Source organism: Arachis hypogaea, chromosome 14 (assembly GCF_003086295.3).
Source record: "Arachis hypogaea cultivar Tifrunner chromosome 14, arahy.Tifrunner.gnm2.J5K5, whole genome shotgun sequence".
In the NCBI taxonomy this organism is placed as follows: Eukaryota; Viridiplantae; Streptophyta; class Magnoliopsida; order Fabales; family Fabaceae; genus Arachis; species Arachis hypogaea.
In genome coordinates, this window is record NC_092049.1 from 119,730,514 (window position 1) to 119,756,857 (window position 26,344).

General features: G+C 33.7%; 1 protein-coding gene and 1 long non-coding RNA gene across 3 annotated transcripts; one reads left to right on the forward strand and one right to left on the reverse strand.

Annotated features, from left to right (window-relative positions):
* Positions 1-16,562: 16,562 nt before the first annotated feature.
* LOC112743855 (uncharacterized) lies at positions 16,563-17,265 on the reverse strand. The gene is made up of 2 exons (XR_003172484.3): positions 17,126-17,265; positions 16,563-17,013 (listed from the first exon to the last, which is right to left on the reverse strand). It is a non-coding gene; the product is annotated as an uncharacterized lncRNA (long non-coding RNA).
* Positions 17,170-20,058, forward strand: LOC112743854 (transcription initiation factor TFIID subunit 13). 2 transcript variants are annotated; one of them, XM_025793231.3, is made up of 6 exons: positions 17,170-18,189; positions 18,610-18,816; positions 18,968-19,005; positions 19,105-19,164; positions 19,287-19,361; positions 19,737-20,058. In XM_025793231.3, exons 2-6 carry the CDS (start codon positions 18,714-18,716, stop codon positions 19,866-19,868), a joined length of 408 nt encoding a protein of 135 aa, XP_025649016.1. In that variant the 5' UTR covers positions 17,170-18,189; positions 18,610-18,713; the 3' UTR covers positions 19,869-20,058. The 2 variants fall into 2 exon arrangements, with proteins under 2 accessions (XP_025649016.1, XP_025649018.1); XM_025793233.3 differs by having other exon boundaries at positions 17,271-18,189; positions 18,583-18,816.
* Positions 20,059-26,344: the final 6,286 nt, after the last annotated feature.

The window sequence follows — 26,344 nt, forward strand, 5'->3', positions numbered from 1 at the left end:
TTTCCTCGTCCATACCCCCAAACCACATCAACACAAAATGCACCAAAACTCACCCCTGCCCTATCATCCCTGGTGCAAAAGATACCAGCCAAACCAGCAACCCTGCCCTCTCACGTGACAGCCAATCCAGCAACCCATCCCCATCAGCCTCCACATCAAAATCCATTCCCCCAGCCACCCTTGACCTCTGGCACAAAAGACTTGGCCATCCCTCTAACCATGTCATCAAAGCCATCCTCAGCAGCCACCAAATTCCCTTTTGCACCACCAAAACCACTTCACCGTGCAACTCCTGCATCATCAGCAAAATTCACCAGCTCCCCTTCCCTCCTTCTCAAACCAAGTACACACAGCCCTTAGAATTAGTCTTCTCAGACCTATGGGGACCCTCTCCACAACTCAGCAGGTCTGGCTTCCGGTACTATTTGTGTTTCATTGATGCCTACAGCCGGTACACCTGCACCTACTTACTACACACCAAGAATCAAACCTTCACAGCCTTTCTCCAGTATAAGACCCTGATGGAAAACCAAACAGGCAACACTATCAAAGCCCTCCAAACTGACCATGGTGGAGAATACCTCTCCAACACCTTTTCCCAGTACCTAAGCAGTCATGGAATTCATCATAGACTTACCTGCCCTCACACACACACCAATAGAATGGCTGTGTTGAACGCAAGCACCGCCATCTCACTGAAACAGCTCTCACCCTTCTCTCCCAAGCCTCTCTGCCCCTTTCCTTCTGGGATGAAGCAATCCTAACCTCCACCTACCTAATCAACAGACTCCCTTCCCCTGCCCTGAACTTTAAATCCCCCTTAGAAGTCCTATTCAACATCATACCAACATATACCCTATTAAAACCATTTGGCTGCGCATGCTATCCCTGGCTACGACCTTATAACAAGAACAAATTTGACTACAGATCAACTAAATGCATATTCCTAGGCTACGCTCCTAACCATAGAGGCTACAAGTGTCTATCCCCTTCAGGTAAAATCTATACTGCCCGAAATGTTGTCTTCTGTGAACAAGAATTTCCCTACCAAGCCCTTTTCCCCAACCCTTCCCAGCTTAACCATACCCAACCCTCAAACCATACCTCCCCAGCTATCTATACCTTTCATCCTCCCTATCTAAACATGCATAATAGACCTCCCACTAATAGCAATAACATGTCTTTATCATTATCTTCTATACCTGTTGAAGTCCCTAATAATGCTGAAACAGCTGCTGGCAGTGCTAATAGTGTAGATTCCGTTGAGACTGTTCCAATGCAGGTGGTGATGCATCCGAATTCGCAGCCTTCCCATGCTGTATCTCAACCCACATCTTCGCAGCATCCCAACATTGCTCGTGCTGACACAGCTACTCAAAACAACCACCACATGCAAACCAAGAGCAAAAGTGAAATTTTCAAACCTAAAGCACTCAATACAGTGGTGGATTCACTTGATACCCTCCCCAAGTCAGTCTCCGAAGCACTTGCTACCCCACATTGGAGAAGGGCCATGGAGGAGGAATACTCAGCCCTGATCAAGAATGGCACTTGGCAGCTGGTTGACCTGCCCCAGCACTCTAAACCCATAGGATGCAAATGGGTTTTCAGAATAAAGAAACACCCTGATGGCACAATCCAGAAATACAAGGCACGGCTTGTCGCCAAGAGCTTCCACCAACGCCAATGAATTGATTATGACCAGATCTTCAGCCCCGTCGTGCGCCCTGCCACAGTTCGAGTCATGCTCAGTGTGGCTCTCGCCAAAGGGTGGAAAATTCACCAATTCGACTTCAATAATGCGTTTCTCAATGGGGATCTTCACGAGACGGTCTACATGCAGCAACCAGAAGGGTTCAAGGCCCCAAACTGCCTCCAAGTCTGTAAGCTCTAGAAATCTCTGTATGGACTCAAACAGGTACCTAGAGCCTAGTTCACAAAGCTCAGCACTGCACTTCGACAATTTGGCTTCACAAGCACTCAATATGATGTCTCCCTGTTCACCAAATTCACATCATCCTCAACCACATACATCCTGGTGTATGTAGATGATATCCTTATAACTGGCAACTCTGAGTCTGATATTAAGGCACTTGTGACTGAACTCCATAGAACCTTTGCCTTAAAAGAGTTGGGTGAAATGAACTACTTCCTTGGCATTGAGGTTGCAAAAACCCCTGGCGGCACAGTGACTCTCAAACAAACAAAGTACATTGAGGACCTGTTGAAACGGGCAGACATGATCCATGCAAAACCTGTACCTACCCCATGACCTCCTCCCTAAAGCTATCTGCCTTTGGAGATGGCTCCTTCAGCAATCCCACTCTGTTTCGGTCAATAGTTGGTGGTCTGCAGTATGCTACGATTACAAGACCTGAGATCTCCTTTTCAGTAAATAAAGTAGCCCAGTTCCTTCACAACCCTCTTGAGTCCCACTGGAAAGCTGTAAAACGAATCCTCAGGTACCTAGCAGGCACCACAGAATATGGCCTCAGGTTCAGCAAGTTCACAAACTTCAGGATCTATGGCTTTTGCGACTCTGATTGGGCCAGTGATGTTGATGATCGCAAGTCAACAAATGGGTATGGCATTTACCTTGGCTCAAACTTGGTCTCATGGGCTAGCAGAAAGCAAACTGCAGTGTCCAAAAGCAGCACTGAAGCTGAATTTCGAGGAATTGCAGATGCTGTGACCGAAATCATTTGGCTTCAAAACCTTCTCAGTGAAATGAGAATCGCATGCTCGACAAAACCTGTGGTATACTGCGACAATCAAAGTGCAGTCATGCTCTCTGCCAACCCAATTATACACAACAAGTCCAAGCACTTTGCTCTCAATCAGTCCTTTGTTCGAGATTATGTAACCAGAAAAAAAATATTTGTGCAACACATCCCAGCTCAAGATCAACTAGCAGACACCCTAACCAAACCTCTCTCAACTACAACCTTTGACAGATTCAGAAAGCTGCTAAGAGTTTTCAATACAGAGTCATCATAGGCCCTTGGTTTGAGGGGGCATGTTAGTAAAGTCACTCTCTAGAAACTACATGTGCCAGCTCAGCTGGAATTAGTTACAGCTGTTAGACTCTCAACTAACTTGCTGTTACACTCTCACACACTCTACACCTCACTCAACTTGTATAAATAACTAGCTCATATTGACTCTGTATTCATTCTTTTCAATTCTGTTACAATGCAACCCCTTTCTCCTATCCTTACTTCTCTTGCTCTGTGATTCTCACTCAACAGTAAACTACTGATACTTAACAGAGGCTTCATATGGTATTTGTTAAAATTTAATTCAATAATTATTTAATGCATATTATCTATGCGTACTGTTTATATAGTTGACATGTACTTGAAGTATATCTATCAAGATTATTATTGTTATTATGAATAGAATTTTTAAAATTTTTTACTTTAATAAATACATAAAAAATTTAAAACTTAAATTTTATATATCTTTTATAAGAAATTCAATTAGATTAGATCAAGTCATCAGACACCCAAAAAAATAAAAGACCAAGTCATCAATAGAAGCAAGCTGCTCAATTGGAGCTTTTGCGGTTTTGCCCCATTGTTTGGGTTTAATAATAACATAATAGGCTGCTTAATTGCTGGGCATTAATTTAAGAGATGGTTAAACAATTAGAGATAAATATTATTCTTTCGTGAATTGGAGAAAGACGTGCATGCACGTGTTTTGTGTGTAATGTTTGCAATTTGCATTGCATGATTGCCATCTAGTGCAGTGCAATGCAGTGCAGTGCAGTACATGGATACCACGACAGGGTATAAAATTTTAAAATATACATATAATGCCAAATTTTATAGCAATATATATGTAAAATAAAAAGTTAACTATTAGTTTATTCTCATATTTTTGTGCATGTTTTATTATAAATATAAATTTAATTTTATTATATTATTTATAAAATTTGATTATAAATATAAATTACTCATTGGTAGCTAATTTTTATTTATTTACTAACATAGTTGAATGAAAATAAAATAAAGACTGTGATAGACTAAGTTCAACGGCTTATATTTGAGGGCCCTTCCTAGGTGTTGTGCCTAAAATATATCGAAGGAAATTAATTAACATTGACATTGACATTGTTATTGTCGTATATAATCATTATCATCTGTCTTAGTTATAAAAAATATAAAAATATTATTTATATATTATAATTTTTAACTAAAATTAATTATTATATATTTGTGTATAAATATATTATTTAATTTATTTTTAATGTATTTTTTATATTTTAATATATATTTTATATAATTATATAAGACTTGATTTGACAAATAAATAATATTTTTATTATAGATTATGTATTTATTTTTATTTCATATATTAAACTAATATATAGTTTTTTGTTAAATAAAATATGATTATTATTATCTTGGTTAGAAGTTGGTATTGAAATAAGGAAACGATGAAAAACTATAAAAAAAAAAACATGAAAAATATAACCAATCAAAATTAATAAAATAATACAAAATAAACATATATAAGTAAATAATGAAATTATGAAAGGCTTGCAATCCACGATGCATCGAGTGATGAACGAACGCCAAACGTGAAGCACGTGGGGGATGCTGACTGTACATGAGATGATGTTGTTGAGCTTCCCAACGCACACGTTGCAACCCCTTTGTTTTGTTTATTTCTAGTTCTAAGATTCTCATATCTGTGACCTTAGGCTCCGTTTAGTTGATGTATATGATGAGATATAGACATAAAGATACAGATATTGAAAACATTGACATAAAATATTTATGTTTATATATTGTGTTTGGCAAAAAAGACATAAACATAAAAAAGATTAAATTACTCTTCATTCAACCATAAATTTTACCACTATCATTGTATACTCATTATTCCAAACATTGCATATCATCACCATTGAATTTTTATTTTTTCTAATATTTTTTATTTTTTCTAATATCATCTTAAATTATCATTCAAATATTAAATATATAATTTTTTTTAAAATAAAAAATTAAAGTTCAGAATTTATTAAAGATTAATCAAAATTTAAATAAATAAAAAAATTAAATGAACAATTTTTTTTTCTTGAAGAAAATAAAAGGATAAATTTGATTGTAGAATCTAAAAGAGGAAGAGAAAAAAAATTTTGGGGAGATAAGATAACAAATTTTAAGAATTCAATAAGGGTAAAAGAGTAAAAAATCAGTGTCTCACGAGTTGTGTTTCAGTGTCTCACCAAATTGGAGGTACACAAATTTAATGTCTCTGTGTCCATCTGTGTCTTCCCGTGTCCTTCAAAAATCTGTGTCTCACCAAACCAAACAGCAGACATGTGTCACCGTGTCCATGTCTCAATGAGACATGGACATCAACCAAACACTACCTTAGGCCGGTTTGTTTTTCAGTACATGTCCATTAATAAATAGATACAGTGGTAAATATTCGTTATTTACACTGTGTTTGGAACAAAAGAAAACTAAAGGAAAAAAAATAGAGAGAATGAAAATGAATGAAAACTTAGTTTTTTTTTTATTAGATGCGAAAAGAAATTGAATGGAAAGAAAAAAAATGGACGTGGAACCCAAGTTTAATTTTTCACTTTATTTATGCAAAGAAAATTGAGAAAAATTTGTAAGTAAGCATAATATTACAAATTTACTCTTTGTGTTATATTAATATATTATAATTTTTATGTAATATAAATAAGGATATTAATATAATTTTATTTAGGTATGATTTTTTTTCTTCCATCTAAATAAAAGAAATTATTTATTTATTTTTTTTCTTTCATTTTATCTTCATCCAAATAACATTAAAAAAATTAACTTTTTCTTCTATTTTTTTTATTTTCTTTTCATCTATTTTTTTTCCATCTATTTTCCATTTTGCATCCAAACAAAGTGTTAGCTCGTTAGACACAAATTTTGATAAAATAGTGATATATAAGAGCCATTAAAAAATATAGGTTTTTTTCTAAAATAAAATTAAAAAATAATTATTTTTTGAAATTCGATTTTTAAATTTTAATTTTTTAAATACGATTTTTTTTTGTATTAAAGACAAGTTTTTAAATTGTTCTATACGGACCCACTAAAAATATCAGGTCATGTATGACCGCGATAGACGCAAGTCTATATGATGGTAGATGTGGAGTTGATGGTCGGCAAGAGCATCCCACATCTCATGTCAGCCACCCAGGAGATGCGGGAACCACTCGCCTCGCCCGAACTGACCATCGTGCCTATACATCTCGTCGATAGTGAGGGGTCTGGTCGGAATGTGCTACAGGCCACCAAACTGACGTACAACCCGACCACCTAATGCCACTCGACGATCGCAAAGTAGAGGAGGAGACATACAACCACCGCCGAGGCTTCAGCCTCAGCTATCCCTGGTGGTACAAGACCATGCAGCTGTGGGTCAGCATACAGCATCCAGTCAACCTGTTCATGAATAACGTAATTAACATAAAATTTTAATTCTTAACTCGCAAGAAACATCATGTATAAGATAATAATTTAATTAACATGAAAATTTAATTCTTAAATCTTTATCACTTACGTTGAGGATGCCGATCCCATTCAGAGTGTATCTGTAGTGTCTAAACCTATGCTCGCCTCTGGCATTGTCTGGACGATACTCAACCCACCTACAATACCGCAAATGATTACACATTATTTCTCAATTTCATTAACTAACGAAGACATGTACAAAAACAAATAATACCTCTCAACAAGCGGAAATCGACGAGTATCAAATCCATCGGGCCGTAACAGCGAAATATGGTGATAGGCTCAAGAGAGTAGCAAACTAACGCATCCACCTAAATTGCGCTAACCATGCTCCGTGGTACGACACATCTGGCGGTACAGTCATACCAGCACAGCCGAGCCCCATGATAACCCGCCACATCTGTCGAGGTCCTCTAGGAGGGCGAGCCACCTAATGCGTACTCGAGAGTCAGATGCATTCAGGAATAAGATATCCCCGATCAACTGCATGATATACCTTCTCGTGTACCACAACAGGCACTCCCCAATGGCGTCCTGCTCTAGCTCTCCACAGACGGTCTGGTGAAACCATGTGAGCTTGACAGTCCACATAGTTTGTGACTGTCTATCCTCTGGGGCAGGAACAACACCCAGTAGCTGCTGACAGAAGTCCTAAATAGACCGTCCATCATGGTGCTGCTCCCACCCACTGATGCAGCCACCATCAGGATCACCATCGATCCTGAGTCCTAGCTGGTAGGCCATATCCTGCAGGGTGATAGTTATCTCTCTGTATGTTAGATGAAATATGTGGGACTCACGTCTCCACCTCTCTATCAACGCCGAAGCCAATGGCCAATCATGCTCGAACTCCACCATATAGCCACATGCTTAAACCCGGCTCGCCTAAGATATGGCCTAATCTGCTCAAGCGGGCGTCTCATCGAATTCCGTCTGGTGCGCAAGATCCGAGGCGCCTACCAAACGGAAAAAAAAAATTTAAAACGAGGGTCAACACATAAAATTACAAATTCACTGTTTATTACAACATAATAAACAAAAGTGATAAAAGTGTACCACTCGATCAAGTCTGCCAACAATGTGCTCAGCCTAATCCAATCTGTAAAACGTATGCTCGTAGACCAATAACTGCTGCTCCATCTAACCACACTCTAGTAAAATAAAATAACATATACTGAACTCAGTTCCTTTCACATTAACTAAATTTTTAAAAGACATATTTAAACCAACTACATGAGGCCATCAACTAACTCTATAAACATACTAATCAATAACTAACAGAAAACTAAATTTTACTAATTATGTTTTTTTTTAATCTAATGTAACTAATTATTTCACTAAGGGATAAGTATGATTTTGGTCCCCAATGTAGGGGCTGAAAATTTTTTTCGTCCCTCACCTTTTTTTCGCTCTAAAATGGTCCCCAAAGTTTCGGTTTGTTTTAAAATGGTCCCTCGGACCAAAATGCCCTTATCCCTTCTTCTCCAAAATCATGCCACCACCACCACCACCAGAACCAGAACCACCACCACCACCCCCCACCCACTGCCACTCCATCACACCAACCAAAACTCAGAAAATCAACATCATCATCGTCATCCTCATCAGAACTCAAATCCAAAACTCAGATCCAGAACTCAAACTCAAACAAACAAAAACTCAACTCAAAAAATCATCATAAAAAATCCAGAACTCAACTCAGATAAACAAAAACTCAGATATAGAATCAGCAACAACAATACTCCAAATTCAAATTTCAGCAACAACAATATTCCACAACAAATTTCACAAAAAAATCCAGAAATTTCACAAAAAAATTCAATTCACAGAATTCACAGAAGAAGAAGAAGAAGCGGCGGGCGGCGGTGGGTGCGGCGGCGGGAAGAAGAAGAAGAAGAAGAAGAAGAAGAAGAAGTGGGGGGCGGCGGTGGGCGTGGCAGCGGGAAAAAGAAGAAGAAGAACTGGGGGGCGGCGGTGGGGGCGGCGGCGGGAAGAAGAAGAAGAAGAAGAAGAAGAAGAAGAAGAAGAAGAAGAAGAAGAAGTGGGGGGCGGCGGTGGGTGTGGCAGCGGGAAAAAGAAGAAGAAGAAGAAGAAGAAGAAGAAGAAGAAGAAGAAGAACTGGGGTGCGGCGGTGGGGGCAGCGGCGGGAAGAAGAAGAAGAAGAAGAAGCGGCGGGCGGAGGCGGCGGTGCAGCGGCGGGCGGGGGCGACGGTGCAGCGGCGGGCGGGGGCGACGGTGCAGCGGCGGTGCGGCGGCATGGGTCCCCTTTCTCTCTCCCTCCCCCCTTTCTCCCCACCCACCCCGCTTCTGTATCCCCCTTTCTTTCTTTTTTTCTTTATTTATTTTATATTTATTTTATTTTATAATTTTTTTAATAAAGGGTAATTTGGTAATAAAAAAAATATAATTGGTAAAAAGGACGATTTTAAAACAAACCGAAACTTTGGGGACCATTTTGGAGCGAAAAAAAGGCAAGGGACGAAAAAAATTTTCAGCCCCTACCTTGGGGACCAAAATCATACTTATCCCTTTCACTAATTACCATCTAACTCACAACGTAAAATAACTATTTTGACTAAACTAATTAACAGTAACTAATAACTTATACTAATTAACATGTTATAAACAGCAAACAGTAACTGTACTTAAAAACAATAACATGAAAAATCTAACTAACATGTAAACAGTAAACAATAACTCTAACTAACATGTAAACAGTAAACAGTAACTCTAACTAACATGTAAATAATAACTCTGTAACTCTAACTAACATGTAAACATTAAACAGTAACTCTAACTAATATATAAACAGTAACTTTAACAAACATGAAAGCAGTAACTCTAACTAACATATTATATACTGACCTGAAGCTGACGATATAGTGGATAATGAACTTCACGGACATTGAAAAACAGAAAATCTCGTACAGAAGATTCTGAATATCACAAGCGAAGGAGGAACAAAGTGAATTTGAAGGAGAGATTTGGAAAGAAAGCGACAAAGTGAAATGGCCCCACGTTTATATAGTGTGTCGAACTCTGCTTGAAGTTCGCCGGGAGGTGCAGCAAACTTGCCCTAAATACCAAAAAAAAAAATTCGTATTTGAGAAATTAAAGTTCAAAAATCGGGTTTCAGAAAATAATTATTTTTTATTTTATTTCAGAAAAAAAACCATAAAATATATGTCTCTAATTTTTTTAATTTAAGATACTAAGACCCAATTTATAAGATAATTTTTTTCAATTTTATTCTTTTATTTTTTTTAATTTTAAATTTATCTTTTATTCTTTATCTTTCTATCTTCCTTTTTCTTAGATCAAATTCCTTCCAGCATCCCTTCTTCTCTTTTTCTTCTTTTTTTTTTCCTTCTTTCATCTACTACCATCTCGGTCCTTGAGACGTCATCACTGGTACCACCACCCTATTTTCTTCCTTCTTCCTTCTCCTTTCCTTCTTTCAGGCACTATTTGTAAAGATGGCACTATTTGTAAGGGAACTTTGGAATATTTGCACGCGATTTTGTTAGATTTCAGGTATTGTCTATTGTGTCGTTTCAGTACTTTAGGGATTCAACAATTTTTATTTTTTATAAAGTTCTAATTTACTATCTAGATGATCCATTTGTAAATTCTCAAACTTTGAGCTGAAGTTAGCATTAGCAACAAAAATAACAGGCCTAGATTCATCCAAAGAAGTTGCTGATAGATATTTGAAGCGTGAAATCCTTGGTAAAGGTACCTATGGAGTTGTATACAAAATTATTGATACTTGTGTAATTTTTTCTACTATCTTTTACTATCTGATTCAGCTTTTGGACAAATTTATTGAAATTTTTTAATGAAAAAAACGATTTATTATATGTTCAATTATTTGGGTTGTGAAAATTGGATTTTTTAAAAGTTTATGCAAAGAAATTCACTGAAATCAAGAAAAAATACATATATAAATTTTGATTAATGTTTATTAGATTGATCAATTATATTATAAAGAGTCTGTTAGATATTATGTTATCTTGTTTGATTGAATTTTTTAATTAGTTGAATGGCTGTAGAGAAGTAGTGGTGGTTGCAGAGAAGGAAGGGGCCATGGTGGTTTTTTTATAGGGATAATATTGATATTTGTAATTTTTCTGTCTAGTATATAACTACCAAACAAAGTAAAAATTTTGTGTCTCATTATGTCTATGTTATTAATGTTTATATTTTTGTGTATCTGTCTCAACCTATACATAAACCAAAATGATAAGACATGAATTGAATTTTCTCAATTTTTTTCATTTGAGGAGGTAAAGTATGATTTTTTTTTATTATACATTTTATTGGTGAGACTAAGAAAAAATATGAGAGAAAAAATATTGAAGAGTTAGAGATTACACTTTATTCTCTCAATTAAAAAAAATTTGAGAAGATCCATTTTTGATAAGAGACTGAGAACAAGACATAAAAGATAAAGACAAAAAAATTAGTGCTTTTTGTATTTTATTTGGTGATAAATTAAAAAAATAATGAAAATCTAATTTATTCTTATTTTTTTCATTCAAAATATTTTGGGAAGAAAAAATATAATATTAAAAGATATAATTATAAAAAATTAACAAGAATAATAAAAAAATAAAAAATAAGTTGTGTCTCTTATTAGTATTTGTGTATTTTTTGTCAAAATAGATACACAATACACTAATTCAATGTCTCTAGACACAATGTTTATGTCTATGTCTCATCTGTTAAACACGATTTTGTGTCTCAATGTCTGGTTCTTGTAAACAAATGCATCCTTAAGTAGCATTTGTTTTGAGGTACTGATCTGATAAGGAGAGTAGGGGACTAAGATTCAATATCATATTTGTTGGATTAAGATTAGAATTAAAATTTCAATCCAAAAACTCAAAATTTCAATCTCTTTAGTACTTCCAAAAAGTAGAGATACGGAAAATTGAAATTTTCGGGGACGAAAACTAAAATTTAAATAACAATTTCTACCCAAAATATCTTCTGTCCAAATTGTTAATTACAAATTTACCCATTTTGTAAAATCAGGCACGTATCATCTTCTCAGACCACCTCCTTCTTTCAAGCATCGAAGATTCTCAGGTCAAGCTATCGTTCCATCGTCGCTGTCAGACCACCACTTCCTCCTCCCATGATTGTTGCAACATCTTTGTCACGAGTGAACACCAAAACAGAGGCACCTTATCTACAATGAAAAATAAATTTTAATTGATCTCATTTGTCTTCATCTAATCCGAACTCTAATTGTTGGTTTTTAATCAACACATCATTTAAAATCAACAAGAACTTTTTACTCTAAAGCAATTCTTTCACTTTTCCTTCCATCACACACACACACTCCTAATCCGAACTCTAATTGTATTTTTAATCAACACATCATTTAAAACCAACAAAAACTTTTTACTTTAAAGCAATTCTTTCACTTTTCCTTCCATCACAAAAGAGCATCACACACACACACCCACCCACCCCTAATTCGAACTTTAACTGTTGGTTTTTAATTAATACATCATTTAAAACCAACAAGAACTTTTTACTTTAAAGAAATTCTTTCACTTTTCCTTCCATCACAAAAGAGCATATTCAAGAAATAAAATATATGATAATAATAGTAAGACACACGCACGCACGCACGCACGCACGCCCCCCTAATCCAAACTCTAATTGTTGGTTTTTAATCAACACATCATTTAAAACCAACAAGAATTTTTTACTCTAAAGCAATTCTTTCACTTTTCCTTCCATCACAAAAGAGCATATTCAAAAAATAAAATATATGATAATAATAGTAAAAGGACTTTTTTTCTGTATTCATTTTAATTTAATAACCAAGGGTAATTTGGTCATTTTATTTATTTTAGTCTTTGTATTTATTTTGAACCAAACAAAATACTGAGACATAATTCAGTCATGTACATCTTATACTAAATACAATACAGAGACTTAAATTAAATCTCTGTCTCTCAGTATCTGTCCCTCAGTTTCAGTCTCTCTTCCAAACGCTATCTTATAGTATGTAGACCTTTTTATGCATTATCCTTTGTTTTAGGAAAAAGAGTAAACACCCAATCTGATCTCTGTTCATTCTAAAATAGGACAAGACAATCTCTACCGAAAAAATATACCCATCCCAATTTTTGTCTGTGTCTTCTGTAAGGCATGATGGCCCCTCCATCATCTCCCCTCATTAAACTTAACGGAATAGACCTACGTGACACCTAACGTTGTTGATGTGGATGTTAAGTCATCGTTAAGTGACATGTTGGCGAATGAGGAATGATCAATGGTCGATTTGTCCTTTTATGGGCAATGGTCAGAGGTCGATTTGTCCCTCTTTATGCATAAAAAATAATGTCGTTTTCACGTACTACACTGAATCAAAACTTATGTTATTTGGAGGTGATTATTCATCTCAGTTGAAACCTTTCACTTCTCTCTCAAATTAAATATGAATTGTATGACACTATAAGAAAATTGTTCAAAATCGTCGGATTTACCAACAGAATTACCAAAAATATCCGTCGATAAATTTATTACCGTCAGATTTAGTGGAAAAAATTTCTGGAGGTCATTATCGTCTTTTCAACGATAACTTTGGCCCTATAAATTTATTTTTTCGCGCGTTCTTTACCGTCAAATTTATTTTCGGATAAATCCAAAGATAATATTATTTATTAATAATTAAATTAATTAATACCAACGAATTTAACCGACGTTAAAATCTTGAGGGTCATAGTCATGTGGTGGATAATAAAGTGAAAGAGTTAGAAAAAAGGCTAATTGGATTCGAGAATAAGTAGAAGAAGTGTATATTCAAAATTAGTAAAAATAGATATTTTAGTTTTGGATATAGTGTTTTTGTATTTTTTTTTGTGGGATTGTAATTGCAAACTTATTCAGAGTATCTGTATAAAACATTTATATTGATTTGTGTTATTTGGGAGTTGTTTTTGTTATGGAATGACATTGAGTTTTTGACACTTTTAAAAATAAATAAAAATAGATTATTATGATTAATGTTTAAAATTTCTTTCATGAAATAAAATAATTATTTGTGCAAAACAACAAAGCAGCACATTAATATATCTGTAACATGTATTTTGCCAACTTCAAAAAAAGCATAAATATTTATATATATTATATTGATAAGGATAATAAAAAAGTAATATATTTTTGATAAGTTAACACCTAATAATAACATAATATGGATAGCAACATGGTCCTAAGACAAAAAATAAATAAATAAATAAATAAATAAATAAATAAATAAATAAAACATTTGTCCTTAAATCAAAAGCATTGTATGGTTGACAGGTTTTAAACAAGCAAAATAAATAGCCGAAACAATAAAATATATGACTCTAAGTCCTATAACTAATATCCATACTAACAAGTCTAAGTTATCCAATATCAATCTATTTAGGTGGCAAAAATCTTGGAGGCTTTAAATTTGGAATGGACATAAATTAGAGAAGTTTTGATAATAGTCCCTAAATTTGCAATAACTATTGTCTCTGTTGATTTGGAAAAAAAATGAAAGGTCTCAACTGAGATGAATCATCTCCAAATAACATAAATTTTGATTCAGTGAACATGTAAAATGACATCATTTTTTGTGGATAAAGAAAGACAAATTAACCTCTGACCATTATTGTCTATAGAGAAACAAATCAACCTCTGACCATTGTCCATTCATCAGCATAGTACTTAACGACGACTCAGCATCCACATCATCAACATTAAGTAGCACATAGGTTTCTTCTATTAAGTTTGATGAGGAGAGATGATGGAGGAGCCGCCATGACTCACAGCAGACAAGGACAGAGACTGAGAAGGGTCTATTTTTTTCGATAAAGATTGTCTTGTCCTATTTTAAAATGGACAGAAAACGAATTGAGTGTTTACTCAAGGAAAAAATATAGAACAGATATCTGGTTAATTAAATCCGTCTCAAAAACATTCCTAGTTCCTTAAATTGATCTCTAAAAATATTATATTTGTTATATTAGTCTTTAAAAAATAAAAAATAAATTAAATTGATATTTTTGTTAATTAGATGATGATGTGACACATTAAATATGATGACATAGTATATTAACATTACGTGTTACAAGATGATTGATTTACGTGTCATGTCGATGACTCCTCGTATATCACGTGTCAACTCACATATTATAAATTTATTTAAAGTTAAATTAATCCTTAAAAGTATAAATATAAATTATTTTCATTCTTAACATATAAAAAAGATAGATCAAAATAATCCTTATATAAATCTCTCTTACTTTTTTTAATATTATATTTTTAATCTTACTAATTTTAATATAATTTTTTATACCTTAATAAATAAAATTCTCTTCACATAAGATAATAAAAATAATTAAATTACTACAAAATTATTTTTTATTTGTATTTTTTAATTTTATATTTTCAAATTTTTGTTTTTTTAGCAAAATATTTTACTTAAATGATTTTATCAAACTATTATTAATTATATAATAAAAATTTTAATTTTTTGGATCTCATTAATAAATATAATAGTTATTTTAAATTTTTTTAAAATTCTTTAGTTTTGTTATTTTTTAATTTATGTGGTAGAACTCAATGATTAAAAAATCGATTTTCATAATCACTCATTCAACCTTAATATCCTAATATAGTCTTTTTTTTAATATTATTACTAGGATTAATTACGATTTTGGTCTCGAAGGTATATGCCGAAATTTTTTTCGTCTTCAATTTTTTTTATACAAAATCATCCCTAAAGTTTAAAACTAAGTTTTAAAATCATTCTTTTCACTTAAATCTTAAAATTTTAGACCAAATTACCTATAACAAAAAATTATAAAATAAAAAAAAGAAAAATAAGAGAAGGAGAGTGTTTCTGTTACTGCGAAGGGGGAAGGGAAGAAGAAGAAGAAGCTATCACAATTCACTTCTGCCTCCGCTTCTGCCGCCAAAAATTTAAAATCAAGTTAAACCTTAGGGATGATTTTAAAACCAAGTTAAACCTTATGGATCATTTTGTATGGAAAAAAAAAGTTATGGATGAAAAAAATTTTCGACCAATACCTTAAGGACCAAAATCATACTTAACCCTTTTACTATTTTGTTAGTACTATTTCTCTTCATCTTCTTTTAATGGTCATATTTTTTCTTTTTCTTTTTTAAAACATTTTAAAAAATTCAATACAAAACTAAAATTTAAAAATATAAAATTTAAAAATCAAAATAATATTTTTTTTTAAATTTGATTATGTTTACTATTTTATGTGAAAAAAATTTTATTTATTAAGGTATAAAAAATGAGATTAAAATTAGTATGATTAAAAAATATTAAAAATTTAATATTATAAAAAAATAAAAAATTTATATTAGGACTAATTTAATTAATTTTTAAAATTTTAAGAATAAAAATAACCTATATATATATATTCAAAAATTAATTTAATTTTAAATAAGGTTATGACATGTCAAATAACACTTAGCATGTCACGTATCACTCACATGACACGTCAATTAATCATTTTGTGACATATAACACTTAACATAATAAATCATTATCTGATTAATAAAGAATCATTTTGACTTACATTCTATTTTTGAGGGACTAATATAATTAATTTAATCTTTCTAAGACTAATTTAAAAAATATGACAAATTTAAATATTAACCTAGCAAAAATATTCCACTAGAAATCACATCCATATGATCATATTTGTAGCTAGCAATATTTGGAACTAATTAGTCATTATTCCTGATGAAACTGAATAAAAACATTCATTTGAAATATGCACAGAATGTCCAAAAATATAATCTACAACAATGAGTTTTTTATTATATTTTTTATAATTTAATTTTAATACATTCTTAATATAAAATAATTTTATCTAAATATCTAATTACGTAATATTATATTAATAAAATAATTATTTTTTATTTTAATTATATAAATAATTATTTAAAAAATAAATATGATTAAACTATTGTATAATATATTTTACACCATTAATATATCAGAATTAAACTCATTATATAAGAATATGCGTAAATTCTCATATATTTATAATATGAAGCACAAACATACAACCTGCTGAGTCAACAAAAAAAAAAAATCATACAACCTGCTGCATAACTCTTAAAAAACCCAAAAGCTTATGCTAGCCTTTGCTTAAATTTTCTATTATATCTATGTACACAGATAAATGTTTTTTCAACATTTGTTTACCTACTTTATTATCACTGAATTTTGATGTAATTTCTTAAATAATAAACACTATATTTAACTGACACAACTTGTATGCATAACAAGAACATTATTGTTGCCAAAACACTTGAAGAAAGGGTCACAAATCAAAAGGAACCATCTCTGAATGCAACTGAAAATGGAAGAGATGCCCCAAAAACAATGGCAGCAGCAACATCCCTTCAAAAAAGGATCATCATAGGGGCTCTCTCCTACATCATAGTTATCATGCCCCATTCTTTGTAATCTCTGCAGATAGCCACATATGTTTGGTGAAATCAATAAAAGAGCATATGTAGCAACAATCAGTATTCAAATTACAAAAGTTGTTGAAATTTGAAAAAAGTAAAAAGGAACTCACAGAATTGATGGCCTTTTCTTCCTTTCACTTGCCCAAGAAAAATTGGAGAGAGTTCATACTGGAAGGAAGAGGGAGATAGATTAGGATACGAGGATTTTGATTTGTCAATCAGGCATACAAATGGAAAATCACGTGTGGATGTGTCATGTTTGACTAGATATGCTTTGCTCTAAGATGTATCTAGAAGTAGTGCCCCTAGAAGTAGAGCAATCATTTTTTTTTTCTCTTTTCTCATTTGTTGAAAAGAAGGATCCATTCTTTTTTGTGAAAGATTGTAATTGTGTAGGTTCCTTATTGTTGTTCTTTCATTTTTAAAAGTCTTTTGAACCAATTGTTCTTTTTCTTTTCCCTTTAAAATGTGGTGAATGCGGATATGTCAAAGCTTTTTTTCTTTTATATTGGAGGATCTGTAATGTTTTTTATCAAATGAATTAGAGAGCCCCGTCAATTCTAAACATCACTGGACCTGGCATGTGATATGTAAAAATCTAAAAATGTGAAGAGATGTTTGCCTTTTATTTTTGGTCATAGAACCTGACTAGAAAGAAAAGCCCATCATCATCAACACTCGCAGTCCCACCCTTCTCTCCATCGATACCCATATAAGGCCATAATCCCACTAGGATTTCCCCTTTCCACCCCACTCGATACGAGCATACGACGTCGTTTCTCTTCAGCCCTGAACGTCTCCTTCCTCTCGTCACTCGCTCACTGAAGCTAGAGCTCTCTCATCTCTCTCCCTGTGGCTCACTGGCTCTCGCACTCAAGCTCTCTTCCACTCTCGTCTCCGGTCTCTCTCACCGTCTCCAGTCTCGTACTCAGTCGCGCTCGCGCCTTCCCTGCGCTCGTTGTCGCCGGCGGCAGCAGGTCCCTACTGGTCCTCATCGTCGCGCTCTGTCTCGTCACCGTCTCGCACTCAGTCGCGCGCCTTCCTTGCGCTCATCGTCTCCGGCGGCAGAACCAGCAGGTCCCCGGGCTGGTCTTCTTGCTTCGAGTCTCGCCGTCAGCTTCCTCCCCGCCGCCGTCAGCTTCTTTCGCGCAACCATAAGCTGGTCCCCGATTTGGTGAGTTCCAACAAATTCTTATGATCTTTCTTTTTCAGTTTTGTTGCTGTAATTCATGACTGCACTCTGATTTTGTTGCTGACAGTTGAATTTGTTGCTGAAAATATCACTGAACAAGTTTTTTTTTTTTTTTTTTTTGCTGAAAATCATCACTGACATGATTTGTTACTGATTATCATCACCGAACCTTGAATATTTTGTCGCTGAAAATATTAGCTAGTTTTTTTATTGCTAAAAATCATCACGGAGATGAATTTGTTAATGATTATCATCATTTGTTGCTGTCTTGCTGAGTAATCACTTAGTTAAGTTTTCTTGTTGCTAAAAATGATTAGAGTTGAATTTGTTACCGATTATCAATTTATCATAGAAAATAACTTGTGAATTGGAAAGAGAGAATCTCAATTCTCAAGAGTGCAGGATCTTCACCGAAGGTACTCCAAAACTATCCACACCAAACGAGAATCTGAAGAAGAAATCCGAACTCACTGAAGGTTCATTCCTTCTTCTTCTTGTGCGGAAGAATGAGCAGTTCCGGTGGTGGAAGCTCGTCGAAACCAAGAAGTGCTTCTTTTCAACCTTCCGAAACTTCTTCAAAGCGCAAAAGAGGAGTCTTCCAAAAAGAACGTTAGTAATCACTCCTATCCAACCTCCTGTTTTTTTTTTTTTTTCCGTTGCAATTTTCTGTTTTCCTTTTTCTTTTTAAGATGAAAAAGAAAAACGTTTCTTTTATGCATGTAACTGTCACTAATAATTTTCCTTATGCTTGCTAAAACAGTGCAGCACATGATGTACGGCTTTGGAGATGATCCAAATGTAAGTGCCCTAACCTTTTATTACATCCTTAATTACTTTTTGGGATGTGAATGTTAATGGATACTAAACTTTGATCTCTTTTATGCTTCGCACAATTAGCCTCTTCCTGAAAGTGTGGCGCTTATGGAGGATATTGTTGTGGAATATGTCACGGAATTGGTAACCTAATTTATTTATTTTTTAAAACTAACTTTTTCATTGTTCTTGTTCAACTGAATTACAGTGTTGTGGATTAATTTGGACCTTTTATTTTTGTGCTTTGAATTTTTTTCCTTCGGAAGGTACATAAAGCTCAAGATATTGGATCACAGAGAGGGAAGCTATCTGTTGAGGATTTCCTTTATTTGATTCGCAAGGTACTTCTTTGTTCATAAAAGAATTTCAAATAAGGTGAAGAGTGAAGACTCACATAGAGTTGTCTTAATAGGAAGTTGATAATTGAGAGTAGTTAGATAACAATTTAGTAAAACATGTCAAATCATGTAACGGTGCTCAATACCAAATCCACGGCTTTTACTACCAAGAAAATGCACTTATGATTTGCCTTTAACACCATTTTGTCTTCAATTGCTTTGAGGCATGATATAAAGAGCTGTACTGTCATAGATTAAGAGGCTAATACTTCAGAATTTGTTGCAACTTTGCAACTTTCAAGTAGCCATAAACATTAATCCAATTCATGATTGAACATTTTTGTTCATGATTAATCCCAATTTCTTATACTGCTACAGGATTTGCCAAAACTTAATCGAAGTACAGAATTGTTGTCAATGAATGAAGAGCTGAAACAGGCAAGGAAAGTCTTTGAATCAGATGAAGAGAAACTGAGGAACGTTTTTGAGGTAGATGAACCAGTTGAATGATGAATGAGGAAAAGGGTATTGAATTGCTTCGTTACTGAATTCAGGATTACTGCTTTTCCTGTTCTAACATGTCTCTATCAAATTTTTGGAATTTTGGAGTATGTCCTACATTTGAAAATAGCCAATGTGGATACTTGAACAGTTGAATTGTAACTTCCTAATATATTTGTTCTCCAATTTATTGTGTCAATGATCTTGTGATTAGAAGTTTGAGTATTATTAGAAAACAATTTTTGACACATTAGGGTAACGTACCGAAATATAGGAGAAATTATTTGGTCTCTACCTTCTACAGTTATTATTTATTTCTTTGAGAGTTATTTGGTCTCAGCAGGATAGTTTTTATCCTCCTCCTGTTGTACTTTTAATGTAGTAGTAGAATTGGGAATTGACCAGGGAATTTAAAAGGTTATCCAACATTAATCAAATTCAAATGAAGCTTTAAATAAAGTTAGTTTTCTGGTTGTGGCGAAGTAGTATTTCATTGTTTTCTCTTGGCAGTTGGTATGACCATTGCTTCCATTTAAGCAAGCCCCTAGAAACTGAATGTTAATACTTGATCTTTAGTAGTAGGATCTAGATATTTTTCCTTTTCTTTTTCTAAATTGGATTATCACTTAGAATTTGGCTAGACTTGTATAAGCTTAGTGATTTTGAGCTTGGTGCAAATTTTAGAGTACTAGATAAATTAGTTATGTAATTCATTAGTATCGGTGACTATAGTTGATTCGATTATAATAAAAATTCCACGATAGTTTATAACGAAGATTAGATATAAATCTCATTATACTCAAAGGCTGAATCAAGATTTATAGTTGTTTGTTTTTTCCTTTCTGTGTTCTGTCCAAATTGGAATGAGAAAATGAAAAATCACCTACATAAGCCAATTCTACTACACTTAGGTCCAGTTTGGGTAACCAACTTAATTAAGCTTTTTTTGATAAAATAACTTAAACAATAAATGACTCTGTTAAAAGTAACTTATAAATAAGTTATTTTGTGTTTGGATTTTTAACTCTAAAAGTGCTTATTTTATAGAAATGTAATGAAAAGTATAAATATTATGAGAGAAGTCATTTTTTTTAACTTCTCTATAAGTTCCAAAATAGCTTCTTAGAAAGTTGCAATTTGATTTTGAAAATTGCACCAGACATTAATACTGTTACTTTTCATAAGTCAAAAGCTACTTCTAGAGTTTTTCAAACGGCCCTTATAACAAAAATGTAAAAAAAAAAAAAGATGAAACAACCTTGATTCAATTTTTCTTCTCAAGGACTAGTAAACTCATATTGTGTGTTAGTGGATATTTTATTCAATTCCCTTGATTTAATGGATATTTTATTGGTCAACAACATCACTTTTTATATTATGGTTTTAAAAATTAGACCGGATCGGTTTAACCGAGAACTAAATGTCTCTGTAGTTCGGTCTAAATTGAAAAATCGCAATTACAAAAACTGCATGCGGACTATTGAACTAGGACCTGGCCGGTTTAATAAAAACGACGCCATTTTGAAATTTAAAGAATCACGCGTGCCTCTCTTCACCCTTCAGTTCAAGCCTTAAGGTAGCGTTTGTTTTGAGGTATTGAGATAGAAACTGGAAGACTGAAACTCAGTATCATGTTTGTTGGTTCAGAGACTGGTACTAAAATTTCTGTCTCTGTCTTCAAAATTTCAGTATTTCAGTACCTCTAAAAAGTGAGGACACATGAGACTAAGACTTTTAGAGATGGAGACTGGAACTTTAATAACATTTTATACCTAAAATACCTTCATTTCAATTAATTAATTCCAATTTTACCTTTTGTACAAATTAAATTAGAATTTCATTCTTGTTTCAATTTCTGTCTCCCACTTTGTACCAAACAGAATACTGAGATTTATTTCAATCTTTGTCTCTTAGGTAGCGTTTGGTGGAGAGACAGAGACGGAAAGACTGAGACTGAGAGACAGATACTAAGAGACGGAGATTGAAATAAATCTCAGTATTCTGTTTGGTGCAAAATGGGAGACAGGAATTGAAAGAATAAAAATCTAATTTAATTTGCACAAAGAGTAAAATTGGAATTAATTAATTGAAATGAGAGTATTTTAGGTATAAAATGTCATTAAAGTTTTAGTCTCCATCTCTAAAAATTTTAGTCCCCTGTGTCCCTACTTTTTGGAGGTACTGAAATACTGAAATTTTGGAGACAGAGACAGAAATTTTAGTACCAGTCTCTGAACCAACAAACACGATACTGAGTCTCAGTCTCTCAGTCTCTGTCTCAGTACCTCAAAACAAACGCTTTAGTCTCTGTCTCTCAGTCTCTATCTTTCCGTTTTTGTCTCTCCACCAAACGCTACCTAAGGTTTAGTGAATTGAACAAAGCTTCTCCCCCGAACCAATAGGAAACTGAAAGAAACCTTAGCTTCTCCACCACTGCCGCAAGGAGTGCCACCGTCTGCCGCGCTCGTCTTCGTCTTGTTGTCCGCGCTTCTTCCTCATTCAACAATTGCAGCTTATTCCTCAAACTCAGCGTCAGTCCTGGTGTCATGGCCCAAAACGAGTCATGACCAGCGCTTAGAAAAATAATCCCTAGCAAGCCTAACCGACTCAAAGATAAATTGAATAAGAAAATTACAAATATCTTAAATAAATTTACAGTTTCGAAAATGAATAATTACATATTCTTAACAAAAGGTAAAATAAATAAATATGGATGTATTATGCCTATGACATATGGAGCATATATATCTAGGAACTCGACAAAAATAAATACTCATTGCAGATCGTGGCTCTTGATTAGAAAGTCACATAGTCAAGTATTTGTTCCTGAAAAATATTTTTAGAAAAAGGGGTGAGTTTTGCAACTCATTGACTAGACAATACATCTATAATCCACATGAGACCATATAAACATTATTATCAAAGTAATTTAAATTAGAAAATAGCAGTTGATAATAATAAGTGAATCAATAAGGGAGTTCTCATATAGAAAGTAAATCAAAAGTCCACACATGGGCGGCTCCACCCCTATGGGTAGCCCTTTCCTCTAGTGTGTCTGTACAGAATAACAGATCCAACGTGTGGCCTACACGTTAGGCTAGCAACGCCCCTGCTAACTGAGGTCTGAGCTAGATGCATCTAGATTAATGTCATAACCGCCGTTAACTACGGTTTTCTAATACGAGCCTTCCAAACCAATTCAAAACATATAATTTCAAATACAACTAATCTTTGATCTTTCAAATATATACAGTATCAAATCAAATAATACTTTCTCATCAAAATCATTTCCAATCATATGAATGTCGAATATACTTTACAAATTCAGAGTATATAAGTGAGTATCAACAATATTTCAATGTTCCAGAAATATATTCAAATAAAATCGAATATTCTAAAATAATACAAAACTTCACCAAACATGTATACAATCTCATGTGCAGATTGAAAATTTGAATTTCACAAAAATAAATATTTAGTACTAATAAATCCATTATTAAAATCAAATTCAAATCCTTTGTTGGTAACTTGTAAGTATAGCCACAAATTCAAGTAGCATATATCAAAATAATTATCTGTAAAGCCAGATAATTATAAATGTAAAACTTACTCACAACTTGATTCTAAAGAACCGAAAAGACCAAACCCGGAGTGCCAAATTAAAGAGTGAGGATGATTGGAATAGAATGGATTGAAAGAACGGGCAGTGGCAACAACTCCAACTAATCCAGCAGCAACAACATTGTAATAATCACAGTTATGGCGGCTGAAACAGAATAAAACGGAAACAAGGTAGCATCAATAGTAGCAGAGAAAAAGTGGAAACGAGGCAAGTTAAAGGAAATGGCCTAGACCAGAACAGAGGCACTTTGATGGCGTTTTATTTTTCCAGAAATCGCAACAACGACAGAAAATCCAGTAAGATGCTTAAACCGGAAGCAGAGGCAACTACCAGCAGCGGCGCCAACAAGGAACGACTCTGATGGTGGCGCGTAGCTCGACAATGACCTCCTTCCCCAGCAACGGCAACAGCAGCGATAGCTCACACAACCGGTACCCCTCTTCCCGACGACGATCTCTGTCACACTCTTCTTCCCCTTTCGTGAAGTCTCCCTCTCTCTCTCTTCAGCCTCCTCCGCGGCACAGTAGTTCGACGGCGGTGAGGTTGGCTTCAACGGCCGCGGCTAGGGCTCCAGCAGTGACGGCGATGGAACCTCCTCTGTTCATCATGCCTCTCTTTTGCGCGTTCTCTTCTCTCTCCTCGGGCTCCCCTTAACGACGCGATGGTCCTCCACGCGCAACCACCGCTTGCAGCCACCATGACGACAGCGAGGCCCTAACCAGCGTCGTCCTCCTTCCCCACCCTTTATTTCTTTCTTCTCCCTCTACATTTTCCTCTTTCTTTTTCCTCCTTTCATTTTCAGCCGTGGTTTGGGATAAAGGAGAGTAAGGGTATTGTAGGGATTTTACACCTGGTCTTTATCTGCTTCGTTGCAATCTTGCCACTGTCCATCGTCATATTCGTTAAGTGACGAGAGAGAGAAAAAGAGAGAATGCACTGCAAATGGAAAAGAAAGGGTGGAGGTCGCAGGAGGAGGCAACGCGAAGGATGAAGTCACTGCTGCCGCCGTGTTTGACTTCGAAGAGGGCCGCCAGAGCTTCTGCCTCTATCATGCCTTTCCATCATACTGCCACTGATTTCATCTTCCCTCACTCTTGTTCTACTTCAAAATGATGCTAAATTTGTGAGTATCCATTTTTTTAAATGTGTTTATAAATAATAAGATTAGACATTGATTTTTATGATTATGGTTTTGATATGAACAGGGACGGATCCAGAAATAATATTATGGAGGGGGGGGCAATAACACATATAATATTAAAAATTATGTAAAAAAATTATATAATATAAGATGTATTATAAAAATATACGGATAGAGAATATATTTTAAAGTAAAAAAATATGTGTATACTTTTTACTTAAAATTCACTGATAATAGAATTCGTGTCAAAATTTTCAATAATTTTCTTTTCAATATAATTAAAAGACAATTAGCAAAAAATTCATCTTTTATTTTGTTTCTAAGTTATTTTTCACGATATTTATAGTTGACAAAGATCTCTTAATTGTAGCAGTTGAAACAGAGAGAATTAATACCAAACGAATAAAAAAAAGGCCACAAAAAGAAAAAGAATTCACTTTATGAGATTTAAAAAATTTTATTTAATTAAAAAATATTAGTAATAATATCTTTTTCAGATTTTTTTAATATTGTTACTTATTTTTTAGATACTAAAAATTATTAATATTTAAATTAGACTGAACTTTTATTTATATTATACTAAATACTAAATATTTTTTAAAAAAATTAAATTATACATAATAACTTATTACTATTAAAAAAAGTTGGGGGGGGGGCCGAGGCCGCCACTCGCCCCCCCTTATGTCCGTCCCTGGGTATGAATATTTAGTAATATTGAGCATTGATTTTGCTTATTATAGTTTTGGTATGAATATTTGATTTTGTTCAAATTTCATGATTTTGTTATTGGCTCGTCAAAGTTGTTTTTTTTTTTCCTAATATGCTTAACTTCATAATAATTTGGACTCTTTAATAAAATACAAGGCAGAATGCTTGGTGAATGTTGCAACAGGCACACTACGTAACAGTTTGGCATCATTTATGTTAGTGCTATTCAAATTGAATTGTTGAATGATTAGTTCTGTTGTACTGTACTCTGTTTTGTTGTTTTGTTTTGTGCTACGTTAAAAAAATTTATGCAAAAATTGTGCTGAAGTCTTGATAATTCTTGTTAATCTTTAGAATAGTTTGTTACTCTTTGTTAAAAATCATGACATTTTGAAACTTGGTAGAAAATAATTGACCTATATGGGTTCTATCTATGATTGTTGGAAATTGTTGAAAATAACTGCAATTGAACTTTGTGTTGAAATGATTTTAGGGTAAAGTATTATTTTGATCCCAACGTTTGGGTCAAATCCTAATTTGGTCCCCTAACTTTTCAAATGTTCTATTTTTCAGTTTTAAAAACTTTCAAATGTCCTATTTATATTCCAAAAAAGTTTTAAGTGGGTTCAATATTGTCCGACCATTAAATTTTAACACCAATAATTCACATAATGAAGAGTCAATAGTATTCGATTTCTGTATTTAAGTAAAATTAATCCACCGACAATCACTAATATAAAAGTTTTTCCTTTGATTTTGAAGTATTGATAATTGATTGTTAGGATTTGAAGTTTTGTACAAAAAGAAAATTAAGGAGAAATGTTACAAGAAGGTTTTAGTTTTGTTCTTCCAACACATGAAAGAAGATATGACTTAACTAGTAACGATATTAACGTCCATATAATTCATTCCATTAGCTATTAGTGTCAAATTTAACGATAGGATCACATTGAACCTGTTTAAAATTTTTTAGGTCAGAAATAGCACGTTTGAAACGTTAGAGACTAAATTAAG

What these genes read in the sequence shown, in the direction of transcription:
- LOC112743854 (XM_025793231.3), top strand. Translation starts at nt 18,714, where the DNA reads ATGAGCAGTTCCGGTGGTGGAAGCTCGTCGAAACCAAGAAGTGCTTCT. An exon ending in TGGAATATGTCACGGAATTG is followed by an intron (nt 19,165 to 19,286) that starts GTAACCTAATTT and finishes TTCCTTCGGAAG; the next exon opens with GTACATAAAGCTCAAGATAT. An exon ending in TCCTTTATTTGATTCGCAAG is followed by an intron (nt 19,362 to 19,736) that starts GTACTTCTTTGT and finishes ATACTGCTACAG; the next exon opens with GATTTGCCAAAACTTAATCG.